The 25726-nt window shown below is 35.9% G+C and overlaps 1 protein-coding gene across 1 annotated transcript in view; it reads left to right on the top strand.

Moving 5' to 3' along the window:
- IPO11 (importin 11) overlaps positions 1-25726 on the top strand; it is a 196864-nt gene that overhangs the window by 112580 nt on the left and 58558 nt on the right. The window contains exons 25-27 of the mRNA XM_058731480.1: positions 5738-5833; positions 6770-6883; positions 14404-14525. Of these exons, the coding sequence (XP_058587463.1) occupies positions 5738-5833; positions 6770-6883; positions 14404-14525 (332 nt within the window). The remainder of the gene's footprint in view (positions 1-5737; positions 5834-6769; positions 6884-14403; positions 14526-25726) is intronic.

Genomic DNA, 25726 nt, shown 5'->3' with positions numbered 1-25726 from the left:
ATATTAACATATATACTACATATTGCTAAGCACGTAACAGTCCTCACATAAACTTATGATGATAGTACTGGTTTTTGTCCCCATTTTACAGATGAGAAATTAAATCACAAAGAGGTAAATACTTTGTCCAAGGTCACACACCTACTAAGTATTGGATCTGTAATATAAACATAGGCATTCTGACTTCAGGATCCATGCCTTTAACCACTGTGTTTGCAGTATAAGCCTAAAACAAGAAAATGGTTTGAGTGGAAGATACCAGCTAAAAGCCTGCATTTTTTTGACAGATTTAAAAAATATAGTCTGTTCCAAGTATATTCAGAAAAGGGATGGATTAAAACCAAAGTGTAGAAGTTTAATTTATAATAGCAGAATGATAAAAAATAATTAGTAATAGGTAATTAGATGATTGGAGGTACCCCAGCTTATTAAACCACATGGAAAAGTACTGTGCAGCTTAAAAAGGAATGAAGATGACCTCTGTATAATAGTGTTCAAATGATTTTGAGATTATAAACGACAACTAGTGTCTGGAATTTTCTTGTTTCAAGAGTACAACATACAGAACAATGGACAAATAAATTAATAAAGGTGGTTATGGAGTGGGAAGAGGGAGAGAGGGTAAAAGGTAGATCTTTCAGGTTGTATGCCTGTTGTTTGCTTTAGGTTTTGGAGTCAAATAGATGCTTTACAGGATTTAAAATAATAAAGCAGAAGTAGTTCCTAAAGATCAAAAACAGGTAAAACATTTGCATCTATTATTATGTTGGTGCCATAGCCATCTGAGAAGAATATTTCAAGTAACTTTAGTACATAGTATTTTACATGTGTTTCCCTGGTGGGATACAATATTAGACCAAAAAGAAACACTCGGAAATTATAAATTGCATTCAACAGTGTTATTGTCATTAGTAATTATTAGTATGGTTATTTTGAAACCTGTAAGTATATATGTAGAATCTTGTATTTATTAGTAAGAAACAAGTTAATGTTATTACAATCTGAGATTTTTCACTGTAAGAGAAAGATGGAAATACAAAATCAAAGAATTTATGTCAAACACTATAATGTTAGCTGGAGTTGGTGAATTTATGGTGTATACTTTTCGGAAGAGAAAACAGATTTCTTAAAGCTGTCTAAGGGAAAGACCTAGAAGCAGTGTTAATCCAGTGACATAGATTGTGGCATAGAATCCTAGAACATAGATTGTGGCCTGTAAATGTTGTTTCCTGCTGGTTGGCTCCAGAGTTGAGACAAGAGATACTCAAGATAAAATGGAGAGATCTCTTTGTGTCAGAAGGAAGAGAAGGTGGGAGTCTATGAAAAGGATACAGGAATCAATTTGAAGGAGCTCCTACTTGGCTAATGATGGGACAGTTTGAGCATCAGAATAAAACTGAACTGATTAAAACACATCACACAAGCTAGAATTCCTGAGAACATAATGATTCCCCTCCTAAGAAGAGTAAGTTATGATTTAAATTCTATTAATATCTGTATATTACCTTATTTTAAAGTATCTTTGATTACTTTAGTTGTCTTTAGAGTTATTTTCTTCTGTTTGGCCATCTGTGTGTACTGCATTTCACTTGATATATACAGAATTGTTTATTACCCCTGAAATCATTAGATGGATTTTTCAAAATTTTTTTAGAATGGAAGGCAGTGCTGCTGATCAAAATGTTCGGAAGGATTTTGATCCTAGGTTTATAGAGGTGCCTTCTTCAGTGGAAATAGTCATAATTTGAGCTCTGTGGCTTTTAAGTCAAAACTGCTTTATCTTACTTGGAAAGTGGACTGTGAAATGTCATGTGTGGAAGTTAAAAAGGACCATTCCATGGATTTTCACTTCTGAGGTTCATCATGTCCACAATAAAACCTCATTATTATTAGCAGGACCACAATTGTACCATTGGTCAAACATGAAAACTAGGATTAATTCCAGACTTTTTCACCTTTGGTTAACTTGTTCAATTGGTTTTCTAAATCTTATCAGTTCTATTTTTTAAATTTTCTCTTGATTCTGTTTCACAATCCCTGCTCCAAGTCTCATAATAGCATTTTGGTACATAATTTTTCAGAAACAACCTCATCTTCCATAGCTATGGTTCCTAACCTTTTTGAATACAAAGATTCCATTTTAGTCCTGAAATATTTGTGTGTCCTTTATACAGTAGTAACTGTCTTTATATATAAAGAAAATGCATACTAACAGCTGGTTTGTACTGAATGATACATTTAAGTGAATTTATACTTTGAAAATCATAACGATCTAAATGTGTGATTACTCCTTTTCTGCACACGCCTCTGTAATCTTTGGAATTAATAATTTTTGTGGTGTAATTTTTTATATGCACTACTTTCTTTGCCAGTAGTTTCTGCTCAATACATTCAGATGCTTTGACCCATCAGGTATTTTATTACTTTAATTTTCTTGATGAAGTCTCTTCCAGAGCTATCCTCACTCCCCGGCCTTCCTCTTCTGCCCCAGGCTTGTAGCTGCTTCTTGTTCCCGGTATCCCGAGATTTTACAATGATGTGCCTTGATGTCAGTTGATTTTAATTTATTGTACTAGGCACTACTGGGGTCTCCTAGTCTGGAAACTCTTTTAGAGCCTTTCAAGATAATACACTGTCTTCCATGGGGAGAGAGATGGTCAGTTGCCCAAGATGTGCAGATTTGGGAATATCGGGCAATCTGTTCCATAAATAGACTTTCAGTCAGTCTTAGTTTTAGCTTTTTCTATACTCTATTTTCCAAAGGAGATTCTGCTAATTTCTGTGGGTTTTGATGAGAGGTAGCAAGAAGATAGATGGTGTAAATTAAGTTGCTTCTCCACTCTGTCCATTGCAACCTTAGGTTTTTAGCTCTTTGTGACCTGATAAGTCAATTACTTTTTTAATTTCTTCTTTGTGTCTTCCAGTGTTCATCTCTCATCCCGTGGTCCTTTTAAAATTATGCTCCCTCCCTTTAAAATCCTTGTACTGTAATCATAGCAGAGTATCAGGAGGGAATGAAGTTAAATGTTTGTCTAACATCAGCAGATGATTTATTTTCCATTCATAGCTAAAGTAGAGACTTGGTGGTAGCATCTACCTCTGAGATTCTCTCAGTTTACTAGTTTATCTACATATTTCCCCATCTTTATTCCAAATCTCTCTCTCTTTTTTTAAATACACTTTATTGTGGTTAGATTGAATTATCTTCAGAATTTCATCTCTGGTTGCTTTTAATCAGGAGCTGTGATGATATCTTTTATCCTGTATCTCTTAGTAGATAGAATATTGCTTGGCCCACAGAGTTTTTGTATTTTTAAACTTTTCTTTGGACTATTTGCTAATCCTGACAATGTTTCAAAATGCATGGAGATGTATTTGATTGTGATCGTGTTTGGAGTATGCTCTTGGCAGATAATGAACAGAAACCAGAGATGCTAAAAGCCCCTCAATGCATGGAGTAGTCCTGAACAGTAAATCCTTATCCCACTCAGAATGTCAGTCATCACGCTTGAGAAATAATGCTACAAGTTTTAAGGGCAGCTTGGCTCTGCCTTGAGTCTACTACCTGCCCACAAACCTCTCAAATGGTGTCTGGTTTCATTCTTACCTCTCCAGCAGTGGTACTATAAGCATGGGAAATTCCTTCTTGGTCCTCATTGCTGCTTCCTGCCTATTGCCCTTCTTGCTCCCTAAAAAATATAACAAAAGTAAACAAACAAAAAATCTCACTCTACTTTGAATTTCATGCTACCTATCTTTGTTATAGAGGGAACCCATTTCACTCACACTTCAAAATTTTCACCTGTAACAATCAGTGTTGATGATTGGTAACTTACATAATTATATTATAAATGAAATAAGATTATTTCTCACTTAATAAATATACAGTATGTATGCAACAAGCCTTTTTTGTCTAATTTATTGATAAACTTGGAAGGTGGATTCACCTTTGGAGAGTGAGTATAGTTTTTATTAACTTCCCTTTTCTCGCTTAAAAGCCAATACTTTTAAAAATAATTAACATACATTATTTTGGTATATAATATAATGATCTAGTAGTTCTGCACATGACTCCGTTCTCAGCATGAAAAGTGTACTCTTAATCCCCTTCACCCTATATCATACACCTTCCCACCTACCACCTCTGGTAACCACCAGTTCTCTGTATTTAAGACTATTTTTTTGGCTTGTCTCTTTTTTTCTTTGTAAACTATTTTGTTGCATAAATTCCACACGAGTGCAATCATATGGTATTTGTCTTTCTCTCACTGACTTATTTCATATAGCATAATACCCTCTAGATCCATCTGTGTTGTTGCAAATGGCAAGAGTTCATTCTTTTTTATGGCTGAGTAATATTCCATTGTATATCTGTACCACATCCTTTTTATCTTTTCATCTGTGGATGGCCACTTGAGTTGCTTCCGTATCTTGGCTATTGGAGATAATGCTAGAATAAACATAGAATAAAGCGTATGTCTTTTTGAATTAGTGTTTTCATTTTCTTTGGGCAAATAGCTAGTAATGGGTTACTGAATCATAAGGTACTTCTAGTTATAATTGTTTGAGGTCGGTCCATACTGTTTTCCACACGGCTGCACCTGTTTGCAATCCCACCAACTGTGCAACAGGGTTCCTTTTTCCCCACGTCCTCAGTTATTTTAGCCATTTTTTGGGTGTGACATGATACCTCATTTTGGTTTTAATTTTTATTTCCCTGATGATGAGTGATACTGAACATCTTTTCATGTGTCTGTTGGCAATGTATATGTCTTCTTTGGAAAAATACCTATTTGTCATCTCATTTTAATCAGATTATTTGTTTTTTGGGGGTGGTGGTGGTATTGCATTGTCTGTTATTTATATGTCTTGGATATTAATCCCGTTTCAGATACATTATTTGCAATTATCTTCTTACACTTGGTAGATTGTCTTTTTGTTGTTGATGGTTTCCTTTGCTGTGCAAAACCTTTTTATTTTGGTGTAGTTCCAATGCTTGCATTTTGCTTTTGTTTCCCTCACCAAAGGAGACTCAAGTGTTTCTACAGCAGACGTCAAAGACATTACTGCCTATGTTTCTTCCAGGAATTTTATCGTTTTGGATCTCACATTTAGGTCTTTAATCCATTTTGAGTTTGTTTCTGTATATGGTGTAAGAAAATGATCCAGTTTCATTCTTTTGCATGTAGCTGTTGAGTTTTCCCAGTACCATTTGTTGAAGAGACAGTCTTTTTCCCATTGCATATTCTTGCCTCCTTTGTTGAAGATTAATTGACCATATAATTATGGGTTTATTTCTGTGCTTTCTGTTCTCTTCCACTGATTTATGTGTCTGTTGTTGTGCCAGTGCCATACTGTCTTAATTACTACAAAAAAGCAAACACTTATGAAATGCCTTTTGCTGCCTCTGTTGGTGTGACGTTTTGTAAGGGTTTTTTATAATGCAAATGTGATACATTAACAGAATGATATCTGTTATTAGAATGTGATTAATTACTCTATGTGATATGTAAAGCTATGTCTATATATTATACACCTTATATCACTTTTTTTATCAAATCGATTTTTAATGGATTGTAAAAGTGCATCTAGTGTTGGAATATTGAATATATCATATGTGTTTGTGTATTCTGAGATTTAGTGTGTGTTCTTTAATTCATTGTTTTCTTTACCTGTATTTGCATGAAGCATTTACTTGCATTATTAAGTATTACCAGTATGTCTTTCTGATTTTTAGGTTGTGGAAAACGCCCTTAAAGTGAACCCAGTATTAGGCCCACAAATGTTTCAACCAATTCTACCCTGTGTTTTCAGAGGTATTATAGAAGGAGAGGTAAGATTTTCCTTAAGCTTCTAAGAGTAGTAGTATTGGATTCTAGGATTCTACTTTTTTTCTTTAAGTTTTATGTATGTATGTATGTATGTATTTATGTGTGTGTGAGAGAGAGAGAGAGAGAGAGCGTGCGCGCATGAGTGGGGGAGGGGCAGAGACAGAGGGAGAGAAAGAGACTCTCCAGCAGGCTCCACACTGCCAGCACAGAGCCTGACGTGGGGCTCAAGCCCACGGAGCTGCAAGATCATGATCTGAGCCAAAACCAAGAGTCGGATGTTTAACTGCCTGAGCAATCTACTTTTATTTTCCTTCTTCGTTGGAAAAATACTTTTTCTTTATTATTACAGATAAACAGAGACCTTTTCTTATAATGGGAGTGTTTTGAAGTATATCAAGTAATTTTCAGGGTAGTTATCCAACTTTGCATTTTCCTTCTCCACAAAGTATAGCTTTTTTTTTTAAACATATGTCTCTTACTCATATGCATGTGTATTCATCCACAAAGATTTGAAGCAGAGGAATGGAAAAGAACAGTGCTAGTTGTAGCACTTATTAAATATATGTAAATAATGCTTTTTTTTTTTGAAGTCACTCTTTTAAGTTGATCCATGTAACTATGTACTTTTGGAGTATTCACAGTAATATGAATAAATAAGCCATCGGTAAATATTCTTTCTGTGTTTCTGTTTATAATCCATATAACATATATGTAACACATTGATTTGACCTTGTATGACATATATTTAGTAAGTTACTTCAAACTCAGATAATACTGGCACTTTATCCTAAAGAAGGGGTTTTGATGTAGAATGTTATTGTATATCCCTGTTGACTGTTACTGTGTCCGTAATTGTTCTTATTTATACTCCTACCTAATTTTGACTCCTACCTATACTCCTGACATAATTTTATGTGTGCTGTCATTTATTTTTACAGAGGTATCCTGTCGTGATGTCAACATATCTTGGAGTTATGGGTCGAGTCCTGCTACAAAATACTAGTTTTTTTTCTTCGCTTCTTAATGAGATGGCACATAAATTTAATCAAGAGGTAAGAATCAGTTTAGTTAAATTAAAGAAATTCAGTCTTTATTCAAATAAGGATTGGAAATAATTTGGTGAAATAACTCTATAAAAGTCTTGTAGTATTTAAAATTTTATATTTAAAATTTTTAATAACTTACATTATACCTGTAATTTTGAAGAAGAAGGAAAAAGGAATCTGTGAATGGCAACTGAAATTTACCCTTGTTCTCTTCATAATAGACACTTGTATTCTGCTTAGCCATAGGATGGAATTTTCATTTGTTTATGGTTGCAATTTTTATTTATTCATACTTGAAGCAGAAATACTTGACATAAAATTATTTGCTCTCTTGCAATGTCATGCAGTGAGATTCCTTCGTAATTATTGTGGGAAATAAGGTTATCAGCAAAAGCTTACTAAAATAATACTGTAACTGAAACCAGCCACCAGGGCAAGTATGGAATAAGGTTCTTAAGTGAGTTGGTTACTTGAGACTATATACATTATGTTAAAATATGTTTTTTGTGTTTTAGGTCCTTAATCTTTTCAGATTTGTAAGATCCAGAAGGTGGAAAGTACTTGAACGATGTCTTTAGAATGGAGGCAATTTGTAAAATCTCTGTGAAATAAAACAAAGAATAACAGATGTGTTATTTCCACTTAAAGGAAATCTAGATCAAGGAAGTGCAAATTTGAGAATGTATATGGCTTTTCCAGAATTTCATTTAGATATTATCACTAGATAATATCTAAATATCATTAGAACTCCTAGCCTTTGTTTAGATGAATAGATATGTAAGATTTTTCATTACCTTCATTAAATTTAGCTGTGATGGGATAATATTAAAACAGTTAAAGGAGTTTATTTAGTTCAGTTCAGCAAAATTTGTTGAGTGATTTTTAAAATAACAGTATATTTAACAACAATATAAGTGTCATGTATTATATTAAATCCTTACAACAACCTATTGAAATAATAGTATTTTTATTTCCATGTCTCATATAAGAAATCCGAGGCTTCCAGAAATTTACGAGCTTGCTTAATTTTACACAACTAGTAAGTGATGGAGTTGCTGTGTATACTCCAGCAACCTAACTTTGGAGCCTCTTCTCTCAGTGAACACTCTACACTGCCTCCTATCCATCCTGGATCAGACACTTTTACACTACACACTGGAGACATTTGTTTTGACAAGCTTAGAGTAATCTTAAGGGAGAGAATACTTAAATGGGTAATTTCACAATGATAGTGTGAGCACTATGTTAGAGATGTGTTCATTGTGCTGCGAGAAGAGAGCTGTCTACTACATTTTTTTCCCTTTTTTGTGTGTGATAAAATACATATAAAATTTACCCTCAGTGATTTTTAAGTGTATCGTTCAGTGGTATTAAATATATTCATAATGTTGTACAATCATCAGCACCATCCATCTATTTAACTCTTCCAGTCTTATAAAACTTGAACCTCTACACCCGTTAAACCATAACTCTCCTAGCTGCTGGCAACCACCATTACACTTTCTATGCCTGTGATTTTGACTACTCTTAAGTACCTCATGTAAATGGAATCATAAAGTATTTGCCTTTTTGTGACTAACTTACATCACTGAGCATAATTTCCTTGTTGTAACATAGGTCAGATTTTACTTTCTTTTTAAGGCTGAAAGATATTCCAATGTATGTGTATGCCACATTTTGCTTATCTTTTCATGCTTGGGTTACTTCCACAATTTAGCTACTGTGAATAAAGCTACTATGAACATGGCTTTACACTTACCTCTCGAAGTCACTGTTTTCACTTCTTTTGGATTGGTATCCTGAAAGTGGAATCCCCGGGCCATATGGTAATTCTATTTTTAATTTTGTGAGGAACCACCATACTCTTTTCCCCAGCAACTGTGCCATTTCAAATTCCTGCCCACTGTGCACAAGGGTTCCAGTGTTTGCCAACACTTGTTGTTTCTGTTTTGTTGTTGTTGTTGTTTTGAGAGTGTTCACCTTAATGTGTGTGAGGTGGTATCTCCGTGTATTTGTGAATGAATAGTGATGTAGACTGTCTCTTCATATGCTCATTGCCCATTTGTGTTTTTCTTCTTTGAAGAAATGTCTAGTCAAGTTCTTTGCCCTTCATTCAATCAGATTGTGTTTTGTTGTTGAGTTTGAGGAATTATTTATGTGTTCTAGATATTAATTCCTAGATATTATGTGTTTTAGATATTAATTCCAGATAAATGATTTGCAAATATTTTATCCTGTTCTGTGGGTTGCCTTTGTTACTTTGCTGATAGCGTCTTTTGCTACACAAAATTTTTAGTTTTCAAGAAGTCCAGTTTGCCTTTCTTTTCCTTTTATTGCCTGTGCCTTTCTGCCATATTCGAGAAATCATTGTCAAATCCAACGTGGGGAAGCTTTTTTTACTGTGGTTTTTTTGTTTGTTTGTTTTGTTTTTTTTAACGCGGTGCATTAAAAAGTCGTACAGAAAATTTTCTGTAATTTCCTATCTATGTTTCCATGTTATCTCAAATAATCATCATTTAAAAAAAATAGATGAGAAGAAAAGGCCACCTCCACGGTGTTAAATTTCATATTAAAGAGAAATCACAAACAGTGGCTATTGCTGGGACTGTTGGAGCCCGTTGACAGTGTGAAAGATTGAGGAAAGAGCTGTTATTATTGGTTCAGACTTCTTTCATTCCTGGTATTTAGAGCGTAAGCCTTTTATGGAACCCTTCTTATCTTTTCTCTTTTCATTTTTCATGACGAAGAGGGCATTTGTTTTTCCTCAAAGAATTCAACAAAAACATGTCAAGCCATCATGTTTGAGCGTAGAGACGAAGGGAATGAAAGTGAATAAAATAGTATTCCAGTTCAGATGGCTGCTTTTGACTCTAAGCAGTTTTGAAGAACATCAAAAATACATGCAGGAATTAATTAGGGCTAGGCAAATGAATTCCAGTAAATCCAGATAGCTTTGAAGCAAGCAAGGGTTTTGGTGATAGGTTTGTCTCTTCTCAACACTTGAGAACAGTATGAGATAGTAGAGTAGGCCAAGTTAAACTAAGAATGATAGCGTATCTTTGGGAAAGGAGCTGGGTTTATTGCAGAAGCCACCATTAGAGTACTTTTTCTTCTAAGCATTTGTTGTGCAAAGTCTCTCAGGGTTACTTGTTTATATTGAATGAATGATGAAAACTTTTTAGACTAATCACCTAATTTAGAGCTTAGAACTTTGGGGATATTGCGTGGTCTAGGGAAATTTACTAGAAAGTCACAGTATTTGTAGGTGGTTTTTTTTGTTTGTTTGTTTTGTTGTTTTTTTGTTTTTTGTTTTTTTTTTTCTCCTGAGGGATAGCCTCTCTTTTAGTATGAACAACTGTTGTGGAAGTCAGGGTGGGGGAAAGGGCTTTGCCGGTGAGAATGTTTCACCATTCAGCATCTAGATTTTCATTTAAATTCTCTGACTTTATACCTCACCTTGCCTTCCTCTCTTCTTGGTTTCTTGAGTTGGAGCTTCTCTGATTTTAATTGTTCAGATTTTGTGTCTCTGAATTATTTCAGGAGTGGGAAAGGGGATCTACAAGGTTCTGATTGTTTCTTATACATATTCTCAGCCAGTTTTCCTGTCTTGAGCTCTGTGCCTCACCTCTGCCTTCTTTGAGGCATGATGATTGCAGGATTCTGAGGACCACATCTGCTTACATTATTGTTATTTCCTTGGCAGGCAGCTTGGCTTCAGACTTTGCTGTTCTGCCCAGTCACTTAAGATTGTTTCATGCACTGGCCATCCTCCAAACACTGTTGCTGTCTTTACCTAGTGTAGTTTCTCCTCTTGGACTCTATGGGATTAATCCTTTGCTTTTTATATTTCTTTACTTTCAATGTGGGATTTAGGGGAGGGGGGAGTCCAACAAATGCCTATGTTCAGTACTAATTGATAATACTACATTATGAAAATAAAATGTCCATATGCTTCCAGGATAGGTTTGCCTACAAAAGCTTACCATAATCTAGTTCTTGACTCCTTTAGCCTCATCCCTTAGCCTCCTTTTGGAACTTCATGATCAGCTATTCACTGCGCAGATCACTTTTCACTTTCTTTTTTTTTTTTTTTTTTTTTTTCAACGTTTTTTATTTATTTTTGGGACAGAGAGAGACAGAGCATGAACGGGGGAGGGGCAGAGAGAGAGGGAGACACAGAATCGGAAACAGGCTCCAGGCTCCGAGCCATCAGCCCAGAGCCTGACGCGGGGCTCGAACTCACGGACCGCGAGATCGTGACCTGGCTGAAGTCGGATGCTTAACCGACTGCGCCACCCAGGCGCCCCAACACTTTTCACTTTCTTGAGAGCACTTACCTTCCTCTTGCTCCAGAGTACTTGCCTACAGGCTCTTCATTCCCTCTCCCTCAAACACCCCGTCCCAGTTTCTCACCTTCCTTAGCTTGATTCTTCATCTTGTTTCCTTCTGCCTTAAAACTAAAATCCTCTAGGGGTTCCCGGGTGGTTCATTTGGTTAAGCATTCACCTCTTGGTTTGAGCTCAGATTCTGATCTCACAGTTCATGGGTTTGAGCTCCACGCTGAGGTCTGTGTTAACATTGTGGAACCTGCTTGGGATATTCTCTCTCTCTCTCTCTCTCTCTCTCTCTCTCTCTCTCTCTCTCTCTCTGCCCTTTCCCAGCTCACACTCTCTCTCTATCTCAAAATAAATAAACTTAAAAAAACAAAAACAAAAACAAAACTAAGCTCCTCTAGGTAACTTTGCCTTAGTCTCCTAAGCTTTAGTTGGGTCTTTCTTAGGCATTCCTATAGTATTGGGAACTATGCATTTATTATCAGGGCCAGGTTTGGATGAGGCAAGTGAGGTGCTGAGAGTGAGCACCTCCTTAAATTTTGACCCCACACACTTTTTTTGCTTCATCCTTGTTTTGGCTCTATTGATGTGTTCACAGGGTCAGCAGACTATGTATGGCCTATGGCCCAGATTCAGTCTGCTGCTTGTTATTGTAAAGTCTATGAGTTAAGGATGGTTTTTATAGGGATGTCTATAAACTGGGTGGCTTAGTTGGTTAAGCATCCAACTCTTGGATTCGATTTAGGTCATGATCTCACAGTTCGTGGGATTGAGCCACATGTCAGGCTCTGTGCTGACAGTTCAGAGCCTGCTTGGGATTCTTTCTGCCTTTCTGTCTTTCTCCTGCTTACACTGTCTCTCTTTCTCTCTGAAAATAAACAAATAAACAAAGAAAAAGAATGGATTTTATATTTCTTAATGGTTGAAAAAAGAGTAGTAGTGTTTACTGACACATGAAAGTTTTCCAAAATTTTGTACTGGAATACATCCATGTGCATTTCTTTACATATTGTTTACGACTAATGTTGAGAGTTGAATATTTATGACTGAGACAATAAGGTCCACAAAGCCTTAAATATTTACTAACTGTCCCTTTACAGAAAAAGCTTGCTGAGCCCCTGCGTTCGAATTGCTTATTTAATTAAAGTCCCCACACATTCACTGTTTTGTGCTGTTATTATTTTTGTAATCAAGGAAATAAATGTATAGACTACAGAGACATCTGTCTTTGCTGATTGCATCCTTATTCCAGCCAGATACTTTATTGTAGTTTTAGTTGTATACATTACATTTCAATGTTAACTTGATATTTGCTTTTACAGTGGTTATGGTTTATTTTTTAAATCTTGCTTACTAGGTATTAATTGTAGGAAGTCTAGAGAGCTTCTCTACCATTTGTTTCCAAATTAAATGTGACTTGAAGACAAGTGATATATATCAGAAGTTACCAAATTGTCATGGTTCATGGCGCCCTTAGTGTGTCTATAATATTTTCACAGTGCTCATAAGCCAGAAGAAATAAAAATATCTCATGGTTTCTTTTATTAACTGGTTGGCTCCATGCAGCTTAATATGTACTTTAGTCCTAATAATTTAGTAGTTAACTGAAAAACAATATATAAGTCTAAAGAAAGAATAATATATTTATTTCATTCTTAAATTGCCACAATTACTTACTAATGGAATATGTATGCTTATTGGGCACCACTCAGATTCTCAAACTTTGGAGTCCGATTGGACACCTGCAACTTCGTTTTGTTTTACCTGGATTTCTGAGTAGTACTTCCCAAAGATAGAAAGTCATCATAAAGAAGAATTCCTGTGGTATCTGACAGATATTTCTCTGTGTCTCTGAAAAATTATAAGCCTTTTGTGACTTCATTGCATCCTAGGATGCAGCACACAGTTAGCAGAACTCAAATATAAGTAATTGTCTTGAACATGTGTTTCCTTGACTTTATTACTTGTACAAAGTTGAAATATTTCTAGGAAAACATGTAGAGGCATATAAGAAGAACAGTGTGGGAACTTAAGGTTGATTTTATATTCCCCAAATCCATGAAGTAGAGATGTTGATAGTAATTGCATTTTTTCAAAAGTACTATAAGTCGACAAGTGTTTATAAGCAAACCCTGAGATTGACTTTCAGTCACTATGATCAGTACAGTTGGTTGTGTTTTCCTTGATAGGTTCTAACACTTTGAGTCAACGTTCTCCAGAAAAAAGAGAATCTTTTGTGTGGAGAGAGATGTGTGTGCATGTATACACATCACACACACATGGATGAGAGAGAATATGAGACAATGGAGGCGGAGGAGGCAGGGAGGGAGTGATTCTAAGGAATTGGCTCACTTGATTGTAGGCGCTGGCGAGTCCTAATTTTTTAGGAAAGGCTGAACATTGAAATAGGATTTCTGGGTTATAGTCTTGAGGCAGGATTTCTTCTTTTCTGGGAAACCTTAAGTTTTGCTCTTAAGGGGAAATTCCCCTGATTGAAGCCCAATCCACATTATCTAGGGTAATCTCTCTTTTCTTTACAGTCAACTCTTGGTACATGTTAATCATATCTATAAACTGCTTTGACAGTAACATCTAGACTAGTATTTGACCAGACAATTGGACACCTTAGCCTGGCGGAGTTGAAAGGTACAATTAACCAGCACACTTAGCAATTCTGTATTATGTTGATTATTTTTAATGTAGCATATAAATGTCCTGGAAACGGATTTATTTTTCTTTGAAATACTGCAGGTTGAGGTTACAACCTATCCTTTCCTCTAAAAGTAGCAACAAATCAGTCCAGCAAATTACGCTTTAAATATTTAAACATCTAATCACCCAAGTGAATAACTATAACCTAAGTACAAGTTGACAATTTTGAAAAATGAGTGTACTTTTTTAGTGCGCCAGGAGTGTATTGGATTGGTGATTTATTAAATGAAATTACTAAAATCTAAATCTATTTAGATCTCGGAATAAGTTGGCTCTCAAGATTAATGAGAGTCATTTTCCGGTTTGCTCAAATTATTCCTTTCCAGCTCCAGGCTTGCCCCAAATTCTTGTATTTCAGTTCTGTCATTTGCTGGAATTGAACTTTAACCACACCTTGTGAGGTCTTAGCCTTTAACACTAGTGCTCCACAAGTAAATAGCATTTCACCTATTTTAAGATGCCTCCTGCTCTTTTTTTCAGATGGATCAGCTTTTGGGAAATATGATTGAAATGTGGGTTGATCGAATGGACAACATTACGCAGCCTGAAAGAAGAAAACTTTCAGCTTTGGCTTTGCTTTCTCTTTTGCCATCTGATAACAGGTGAGGAAATGCTTTTTAATACTTTTGTTTCTTTAAAGCATCAAAATATTAGCACTATCTTTGGCCTTTGGTATTGCTGCATGTTGCTGGGCAGTGTTGTATTATATATATGTGTACTAATTTTGTTAGTAGACCGTGATGGGACAAGTGTTGGTCTAGATCTAAAAAAGATGTGACTGGGAGCGGTGGGCACTTCACTTCAACTTGGTCATGTTCATTTCATAATTTATGTCACTTTTGTCTGAATTTTGATTTTTTTATAATCAGATTTTATTACTTATTTTAGGTCCTCTTTTTTGTATAAGGTCAACGTGTAAAATTATGTCAGTAGCACTTTATAAAGTATCCTCCTGGTAATTCAAAAGAATGTTACATAATTTGTTGTTACTTATTGTGGATTATCTCTAAAGAAGCTTGCAATTTCTTTTTTCTCTTTGCATAGCTAAAGTCATTTTGTTATAGTTTACACACTTTGTTAAAACTTTCATTTCCATAAAGCAAATATAAAATCCTTTGATTTGGACGTTAAACACCACTATCAGTTTTTTTTTTTGTTTTTACCCCTTGTCATTGTGGAGTTTGGCATTACCTGCTTGCCTCTTTCTTTCTTTCTTTCTTTCTTTCTTTCTTTCTTTCTTTCTTTCTTTCTTTCTTTCTTTCTTTCTTTCTTTCTTTCTTTTTTCTTTCTTTCTTTCTTTCTTTCTCTCTCTCTCTCTCTCTCTCTCTCTTTATTTGAAAATTTTTTTATTTAGAGAGAGAGGGAGGGAGAGCACAGCAGGGGAGGGACAGAGAGAGAGGGAGAGAGAGAATCCCAAGCAGGCTCCACACTGTCAGCGCAGTGCCCAATGTGGGGCTCAAAGTCACAAACTGGGAGATTATGGCCTGGGCCGAAGTCAAGAGTTGGACCCTTAACTGACTGAAATACCCAGGCACCCCTGGTTTTTTTGTACTTTTAATTTTAAAGGTGTAAAGCAGGCCTTAAAATTGATTTTGTGTGAGAATAATAAACTAGATCATTATGTCTTAGGGAACTTTAAGAACACTTGTATCCTAATGATAAGTTAGGATAAACTAAATCCTATAAATAACTGAAATAAATCCACTTAGCAGGTGTTGTTTATTTCTGATATGGTAGTTTGAAATAAGCCCACAGGTAGTTGTTTTGTCCTAACACCATAACAATAGATAATTATTGAACACATACTGTAATGCTTTATGTCTTTATATATTGCCACATGTTTCACATTTACATCTCATTCAATTTTTAATACAGTCCTGAGGTATAGGCATGAATATTTTCTTTTTATAGAGCAAAGAAATAACCTGAAGATGTAAACTAACTTTCCTTGTGTGTGGCATGTGGCATAACAAAACATAAGGCAGATTTTGAGCTGACCCCACTGGATGCCAGGACTTGCTTCTTTAAATACAGGGTGGTGCTCTTTCTTAGGTGGACATGCACAAGACCAACATATTTCCTCACTCTGAAATTGAGTGGTATCTTACTGATTTCTGAAGACCAAATTCCAGCTACCTGTGTTTCTACTTCTGTTTTCCTTTCTTACTGGAGAAACAGTGACTTGAGAGTATTTAGGCCTTTAACATGGAAGTGTTAACCTCGTCTTGGACAGTAGCCAACACTGTAAACATTTGTTGAATAAATTAATGAATGGAAAAAATATTAAGGTTAATAAAGCATGTTAGAGTTTTCTCTAACCAAGTACTGAAATTCTTGAGGGTAAATTAGAGATAACACACGTTAAATGCAGAAAGATACCAGTGAACCTCTAACCTCCAGTTTAGAATCACTGCTTTCAAGAATGACCATTTGGGAAACTGTTAAACTCTCCTTTACCCTAATCTAGTTCTGGTTGAGGAATTTGGTAAAAACTATAGACTTCGGAACTACATTGAAATCTCATTGCTAGTAGTGACTTGCTGATGACCATGACCATCTTACTTGACTTACCTGTGCCTACTTTTCCTTGTTTTTAAAATGCAGATACGTTCCTAGTGAGAGTATTGTAAAGATTAAATGAGTTTATATACGTAAGGTCAGACTATTTGGATAGATGAGGCTAGCTGTTCTTATTTCTTTCCTTTCTTTCTCTCTTCTTTTCTCACCTATTCATCCATTTACTGCAGGAAAGAGTTCAAGAAGCCTAAGTCTCTGTGTGTACGTGCACTCATTGTTAATTAAGTACATTTTCAGGTCTATTGAGTGTCTGTATTCCTGTTCATTAATTCATTTTTAAAATGTGTATCAGTGACATATGTTCTAAGGAATGTTACTTTCTGCTTGATGATGTTTTATAGTACTCTGCCTTATCCCCAGCTTAAGGATATCTGCTGTGTACATTCTTGTTCTATTGTCTTGATCACCTTCTTAACATAATGCAATCTTTTTTTTTTTTTCTTATGCAGTGCAGTTGTCTTGAGTCGTTTTTGTTTCCCTCTTCCTTTCTTTAGCTGGAATAATTCCAGGTTTGAATATCCTGCCTTTCTTAGGGTCATATTTATATGTAGAGGAAGCAGTATTTTCTTCATTTCATTTTTATATGACCATAACATTATTTACATATATCTCCTTTAATATTTTCCAAAAAATTTTCTTCCAAAGTCATAGATTAAACAAAACTACTACTTGGAAATGAGAATAATCAAACTTCACTTTGACTGTCTTCTCTAAAATAGCAATTCATCTTCCACCTTCAAAGACACATTTTTATAATGCGATTCTAAGCATTTCAGATGTAAGTGTTCTTTGAGAGCAAGTATTGCAAGAATTTTGACTTTTATTTTTAGATTCAAGGAAGTCACCAATGGGGAATATTTAACATAAGCTAGTTGAATAATTAAAGAGATTGGCAAAGCTGCGTGGTTTTAGGTATGATAGCTTGCTTTCCGGGAGAAATTGCCTTTATAATACACTCCTCTGAGTATCAGATTTACTAAATCTGCTTGGATTTGATACTTGGTACCTCTCCATAATTCTCGTTTATCTCAAAAATAGTATATATAATATCTATACTTGAACATTAATTATTATTTAAGAAAACTTTAATACAGTTTCTAAGATAAGTCATTTTACGACTTTTAAAATGTTAGACTAGTTGAATCAAGGTAACAGTTTCCAAAGAGTACTAACTATTTTGGTATAGTTTAAACATATTTAAATTAAAGGCAGTTTACAGTTTTTAAGTTGTAGACATGTTGCTTTACCTGAGTTATATTTGGCTTAAACTGACCATTTCTAAATGAGTATTTAACTTTATAGAATTTTATTTTCATCCCTTAAAATAGGATGTGTTTTTCTTTTTTACTTCTAGGTCATATATTTTTTTAATATTTTATAGTATTTTCTTTTATTTGCAAATCGTTGACCTAAGATCTCAGTAGCTTTTCTATAGTGAAAATCAGTTCTCAGTTTTTTGTCTTTCCCAAGAAAAATGTCTTAGAAACGTGTGTGTGTGTGTGGGGGGGGGGGGTGTAACAACTTTACTGACATGTAATCCATAGACCATACAATTCACCCACATAAAGGGTACAACTTGGTCGTTTTTAGAATTTTTCACGGAGTCCTGCAACCATCACTATAGTTGATTTTAGAACATTTTCATCACTCCCATAAGGAAGCCTGTATTCTTTTGCAGTCTTGATTCTGTCATCCCCCCAGCTCAAGGCCTTAGAGCAAGGGCGGTGAGGGTAGTAAGGACAGAGCTGGGTGGAGAGTAGAACATACATCCTAGAAAGACAGGCCTGCAAGGTACTGTTCACTTTTCTTCTCTGCAATGAATCATGCAGTTAATAGTTTCCATCTAACAGTATTGCTAAACAATACTGTTAAAGATAAGCTACTCATTGTCTTGTGGGGATTTTTTAAAAATCCATTTCACTCCTGCCCAACTTGTCACATGCTGAAAATGCTAGGATTTAGGTCTTGAAATTGCGTTCTAGTGTTTGCTTGCCTGTTTGTTGCCAGCATTCATGCTTTGCTTATTCAATCATTTATTGGTCCAGGAGACATTACTAAATATGAGTGCATTGTTAGTAGGTCCTGAGTGCTTTAAGTAAAGTGCAGGTTTTATTTTTATTTAGATATGGTGAGGCCATCAGATCAGGGGAAATGGCCATTGAAAGATGGTTTGTCTTTAGCAGTTCCCAAGGGGAGGATGCACTCCACACCACACAGAACCACAGGGAAGCACCAGTTTGGTCTGGAGGCACAGGGAGTCGGGGGACAATGTGGGCATGAACCTTTCTTGTGGTTTCCATGGGAAGGAATGGGAAAGCGAGGGCGAGGAGGTTTAGGATGGGAAGTTTAGGATGGGCTAGTTTAAATAATTTCAGTAGGCTTTAGGGTGTAGGCACTTTTGCCACTTGTGTGTTACCTGGCTCTTTGGTGATTAGAGCAGGGGGATAGTGGCTCTAAGTGTAAGAGCCTGATGAAAGAAGTAGTGGAGTATGGGCTCTGGATCAGATGGTTTGCGTATGAAATGTATGTCGGAAGGCAGTCATTTACTATCTCTAGGAATTGGCTAGCCTTGGGAGGGGCATTCTTTCCAGGGTCATCAAGATCGCATCCGTCAAACCATCAGCATACAGAAAATAACCCATGATTAATACACTGAGTATGAATCAACTTTTGTTCTTAACACCATGCTTAACACCTTAAGGGGTACACAGTAAGTTTATTGAATGAATGAAGAATGAATGTAATACTTACACTACAGTCATGGGCCATTTTTTCTCCCAACTAAATAACATTTTTCTGAACTTCCAAAGAATGTTTGTGCCTGAAAAATTGGGCTAATTTGATTTCTCAGTTTGTCAGTCCTGGTAGGAAGTGTAGCATACTTTTTGGTCACTGTATAAAGTACTATTTGAGGTAGATAGATCATTCTTCACTTTTGCCCTATTAGCACACCTAATTTAGCAGACTTAAAAAGGAAAGTTTGTAGATTTGTAGATTTGTTGTGTTGTTGCAAATTAGGGGTTCTTTGAATGGAGCTGCTTAGGAATATTTTAATGTGTTAAATTAATTGTATATATAAATTTTGTTATCTGCCTGTCAATACCCTTTCCAAGAGTATAAAATGAATCTAGATGTATTTACTTTGAAAAGGATGTATATTTAACATTTAAATTAGTCATTTGAGCATTAAATATGTTTTTATAAATTCAGAAAAGCGGTAGTGTGAGATTGTGGGATTTGGAATTAAGGTTTCATTCTAACACTTGGGAGAAGTGAGTCTCTCTGAAAACCAGTTTATATAATGAATAAGATAATTTATACTGTTCTGTAGTGCTACAATTAAAATATGCATATGATATACAAAGAGTATAATTAAATTCTAAGCCATTTAACAAACATTAAATAAATGCTGAAAATCTTTGTGCATCGTTAATTGTTTTCATTGTAATGCTAGTTAATTTTGAAATGAAAAGCTATTAGTGGACATGTTTGTTTATACTAATTATCTGTGTCAATTTCAAAAAGATGAGAGTCTTCAAGATTGATTGTTTCTAAAGTTGATTAATAAAAATCTCAGTTGCTAATGGATTGCTCATTCTATTGGGCTGGATTAGAGTGATGGGTAATTTTACTTATTTATTTATGTATTTATTTTGAGTGATAGGTAATTAAAACACCAGATTCCTATACATTGTGTAGGTCTGATTTAGTAAATGGGTTCCTGATAGTAGGTTGAGCTATTATGGGAAGTCAAGTTACCAGTTAAAGTTACATTGTCTCTGTTGCAACAGAAAAGCTGTGTAAGTTTCTGTGTCAAACTCTACAGTCTAGATAAGAGAGGCCAATTTGAGAAGACTAACTGATGGGAAACATACTTTTCCTCTACTTCTTGTGTGAAATTGATAAGATGATCAAGTGGTGGTATTTCAGGTGTGCATATTACACTAAGTTCAGAGTGGGAGTGGCAGAAAGCACCCTTAGTGATAACTCTACCCCTTAGAGTTGAATGATTGTTCTCCCTCCCTTTCCATGAAATACTTAACTGAACATCTCTGCAATGCTAGACGGTGAGATTACCGTGAGGAGCAAAACAGATGCAGTCCTTACCCTTGTGTAACTTAAAGTGTAGGGTTTTCATTTTGTATGTGTGTGCGAGTGATGGTTGCTCTTATTATTAATTTTTTCGTCAAGATTTGCTTGAACTGATTTCTAACATAGTGTGTATTATCTCAATATATAGAAGTTTGTGCAAAGGGCAGTAAGGTGTCACTGGGAAAGTTGTTTAGAAATTTTATATTGTCAGAGTCGAACATAAAATGAGCAATCGTTATAGGATGTATTGAATTGGTGACTCTTTACTTCTCTCTCATTGTTAGATAAGGAAAATAAAACATGAGTAAGAGTACTTGGGAATTTCAGGACCTTGCCTGGTGAGGTTCTACTCCCTATCTTCCCTTTGACTATATGGTTTACAAATGGGATAGATACCCTTGGCTTTTCAAAAAATAATCTTTGGCTTATGAATGTTTTCCTTTGTATGCAATCCAGTATAGTTTGTAGTAATGACTGGTTATGATCATTTCATTTCATCTGGGAAAACCCCTCTGTGATGCAGCTTTTAATGATTTTGTAATTTGACTAGGCTGTGCATATGTATTTTTTTGGGTCTTGCTGTGAATTTATAGGCTGGTTTCCTTTGCAGACATAAATTGAGTAAGATATCTACTTTTGAGCTGATTAATATTCATAAACTGAATTTTGTTAGCTGTACTCTAGCAGAAGTTGGAGGATGTAGATACGGTGGTTTAGGAAGATGAACGATGGATGCCATAATCGCAGGTTCACTGCCTTTATCTGTATACAAAGCAGTTTTGAGAAAAAAGAGGTAAATGACTTATTCCTGGGCTTGCTGATTTTGTTGTTGTTGTTGAAGGGTTATAATCCTTTTAAAAACTTCTTTTTTAAAGCTAAACGTGAATTTGTTTTTCTGTCAGTGCTTCGAAATCCCTTTGTCCCTCCCTTCTTACCCCCAAAATATCCACCCTTTGTAAAGTATTTTGAAGTGTTTTTGTCCCCTTACCTTAGAATTTGAATGGAAATAGTCCATTTTGGTTTTTGTTTCCAGTAAAAATCCACTTTACTCTTAAAACGTAGCAGAAGTAAAATGCCCCCACCTTCCTTTCCTGATATAAAGCCTGCGGTACTGATAAAACAAACATTCAGCAGTATTTTTAAAATTCTGATTATGTGCTGGAGCACCCTGCTGTGCAGTGGTGATAGGTGCCACTGCACCTTGAGGGTGCTGGTGGGCGTGCTGGTCAGTGTACCCTTGCACCTTAGAAGGACTCTTTGTGTCTTCTGTTTCCTGTCCTAACTACTAGGGAAAGCTCTTGAATGCTTGTGAATATGGGACTACACTCTCCATATCTTCTGTATCTAGGACCAGTCCCCTGTCTACAAATTAAAGGTTTCTGACAAACCGGTTTCATAAGGTGGCCCTCATCTCACACTCAGTACTCTTAACTGATCAGCAACCATTGTATAGCAGTAAACTTATTTTAAACATCACGCGCAAGAGACCAAACTATAGTCAAATAAGAGGACTCTAAAGGTGCAGGATCTCAAACTGTTTTAGAATGAGATTAAGAGAAGTTTGTGAATGAGAATGAGCTATTGGGTGCAGGCCCTCAAAGTGGCTGAAGCCTTAAAGGAAAATAATTGTCCCAGAGCAGCTAGCTCCAGCAAGGGGACAAAAGGAGTACAGTCACGAGTCCTGTGTACTTCCTGGTGTTCCTTGTGCAGCCAGTATACCTCTGTCGCTTGAGGAGCATCGTACTTTGGCGGATTCTTTCCTTGAACTGCTTTCACTCCATACAGCAGTTTCAGAGAGAAAAAGACATGGTATGATGGAGAGGAAAGCTAAATTTGGGTTAGGTGTTTGCTCCACCTACTGTTGATGTGACGTCGGACCCGTTTTCGCTTTCTGGTTCTTAATTTTTTTCATGTCTCCTGTGAGGCAGTAGTACTAACCAGCAGCTCTGGGTTATTTGGAGGCTAAATTGGACATTGTATATATCGTGCCCATTAAAATGTTGAAGGCATAGGAGTGTTAAATGGTAAGTGGTGAAATATTAGTCTTTCAATCATTGCTCTAATCTTATCTATTAATACTGCTAATACTAATTTTATTACTATCAGTCATTTTGACCAAGTGTGTGAAGGTAGCAATTTAGGCTTTCCTGAAGCTGTCCATCATTTACTGTGTGAGGCTTTTTCCCATTCATGTTGTTTCCATGTGATGCCTGCCGACACTCTTCATTTTTCTTGTTCATTCGTCATTGCTATTGCCTCCATTTCATCTTTCAGAAATTGGCAGGCTTTCAGCCAGGAAGAAGCTTTCATTGGCCCATCTTTACGCACTGGTTGTATAGAGTTGATCCTCAGTTTGTATTTGCGAGACATTTACAATAATCGTTGAATGTGCAGCCAGACAGCAGCATGTGCTACTTCAGTTAGCACTCATTGGTGATGGAGCCCTTAAACCCCCATATTTATTACAAGTCATGGCAAAAAGTTTAGAGTAGAGGCTATAGGTTGAAAGGAAACTAGAGAAAGAGGGTAGAATTATAGGTGGTAAAAGGGCCCCAGTTTGGTTGCCTTACCTGAAATCTTTGCCATCCTTTGACATTTTTTATTTGTCTTCCATTTTTTTTTTTTATTTGTGAAACTCCTTCCACTTTCTCTGCCTACAGGTGATTTCTGCCTTCTTGAAATGTTTTTACTGAATCATACATTCATTGTTGTACAGCGCTTGCTCTGCTTCTATGCTTGCATTTTACATATCTCACCTCCTGGGCTTTTTGGAGGTTAGGCCCATGTGTTGAGAACATACAGTGAAAGGCTTAAGGTCCAGGCCCTGGGACCACACTGGGTGGATATGAATCCTGGCTTTTGGATTCACTGTGTGACCTTGAACAAGGTATTTAACACATTTCTATCCTTATCTATAAAATAGAGCTAAACTGTTGGATTGTTTTGTGTGTTAAGTGATCTGATACATGTAAAATACTTAGACCAATGCCTAGGAAATGGTATATACTCAGTAAATCAATTCTGCCTATGGTGATGATACTGTTGTACACGTTTTTGTTATTGTGGGTTTTTTTTTTCTGCTTAACACCAGACATAGGGTACTTGCTTACAGAATAGCCTACATGGTATTATTATAACAAGTATGTCAACTGAACATTCATTGTCTTATTGGACCCCTTTGAGCTCCTTCAGATCAGGGACCAGATGTTGTTTATCTTCAGTACCCTTATAATCTAGCACAATGTTTGACACATTAGTGAGCTCTCAGTAATTTACTGAATTGGATATATTTGATGGGGATAATGTAACCAATTCACTGTGCTCTGCTCAATATTGGACACTTCTGAACACCCAGTTACTCATGTCAGAAACTAGGAAATTGTCTTTGATAACATTACCTCTCAGCATCCTCATTTAATCTGTCACCAAAGCAGTAACTTTTAAGATCTATACGATCTTTAAGACCAGAACTTTTAAGATCTATAAGATCAGTAGCTATATAATATAGGTGGTTATATATTGAAAAGATGGTAATAGAATAATTGTTCTTTTATTTATGCCTTCTTGTAATGGAATTTCTAAATGGAAAAGAAAATAGATTTGTACTGATACCTGAAGTAGGAGGTTATTTGAAGGCAGTATTAATGAAGGTTCTACAAGAGGTGTGAGAGGAAAAATCATTCATTGAGTCAATTTCCTGGGGGGAAAAAGGAGGAAGCCCTTTTAGGAGGCTGAGTGTCCCGGTCAGCAATAGTTCTAATGAAAATCACTAGGAATCAGAAAAGGAATATGAGGACCCATTTTGATGTATTATTCTAGAGCAAAATCAAATGTCGCAGTTCAGATTGGGGAGGATTATTATCCCTTGGAGATGATATGAAGATTTCACCAGAGGATTGACAGCTAATGAGAAGATTTTAAATTACCTTAACAATATGAATTGGCTGTGAAATAATACTAATTAAAGTAGGGGGAAATATACCTTCAAGTAAGTGCAGTGGGAAGCTGGGAAAGTTGAGTTCTAATCTAAAACTTTAGTGGCCAGTTTTGCCATTAATTAGTGATGTGCTCAATACCAAGTAAGATGAGGAGGTCTCTGAATTCTGTTACTCTATCACCCTTTTGTGAGGTTTTGATTTCTGCGTTCTTCTTTAGGTGTGATCACGTGTTTCTAACAGCTGCAGCCCCTATGAACAGAAAGGCTATAAACTTTGTTTTTCTGGATATTAGATTTTTGCTGGATATCATCCTGAGACCTATGATGTATTGTTTAGAGTTATTGTTGGTTGTAGTCACTTTAAGTTTACCTCAGTTTGTACAATATGAGAAATACAAAATGTATTTTATTTTGTCACTTTTATTTAGTGTGTAATTTGCATTTTATTTCTAAGACCTAATAAGAATAAATAGTTTTGTCTGCTTTGGATATTTCTGGAATGGAGGACAAAAATTAATTAATGTTCTGATCTTATTACCTTGTAATTTTTCCTCTAAATTTTTCTTTGATGTCGATGGACCATTTCTCTGACTTCCTCCAAACTGTAGGAGAGGAAAAAGTTTTCCTCCATTGTCTCATACTCTGTGGCTGCATTTGAAAATTAAACTGACAAAGACAAGATAACAGGAGAAAAGCATACAAATTTAAGTTTTTCATGACACGGAAGCCTTCGAAAGGAAATGAAGATCCCGAGGGATTTGTTAAACCTATGTGTTTTTATGCTAGATTTGATGCAGAGTGGAAAGTTGTGGAAAGATAATGATAGGGCACCGGGTATGAAGTGTAGCAAACTGGAAATTTTGCAAGGCCTGTTTGTTTGGATTCTTCTCACAGTTCCCTTTGTCTTTGGAGATAAGGATGCTCCTTTTCTCCCACCATAGTGGAGGGCACCTCTCAAATGAAGTTTTCATGACCTCCTCCAAGAGTGAAGGACAGATGATAATGGGGTGTGACTGGGTGTAGGGAAGGTCACAGAGAGTCCTTCTTGCTTCTCCCTTTTTCTCATACTCCTTCAGTTTAGAATATTTAGTATGTCAGGGTGCTGTATTTTGGGATATGGTGTCCTGAATCCCATCCTAACTCTTTAAGTTGTATGACGCAATTGAAAACACCATGAGATAGATGTACCTCATTGTA

The sequence above is a fragment of the Neofelis nebulosa genome, chromosome 1, assembly GCF_028018385.1.
Source record: "Neofelis nebulosa isolate mNeoNeb1 chromosome 1, mNeoNeb1.pri, whole genome shotgun sequence".
NCBI classification, from domain to species: Eukaryota; Metazoa; Chordata; class Mammalia; order Carnivora; family Felidae; genus Neofelis; species Neofelis nebulosa.
This window is presented reverse-complemented; position numbering and strand designations above follow the sequence as displayed.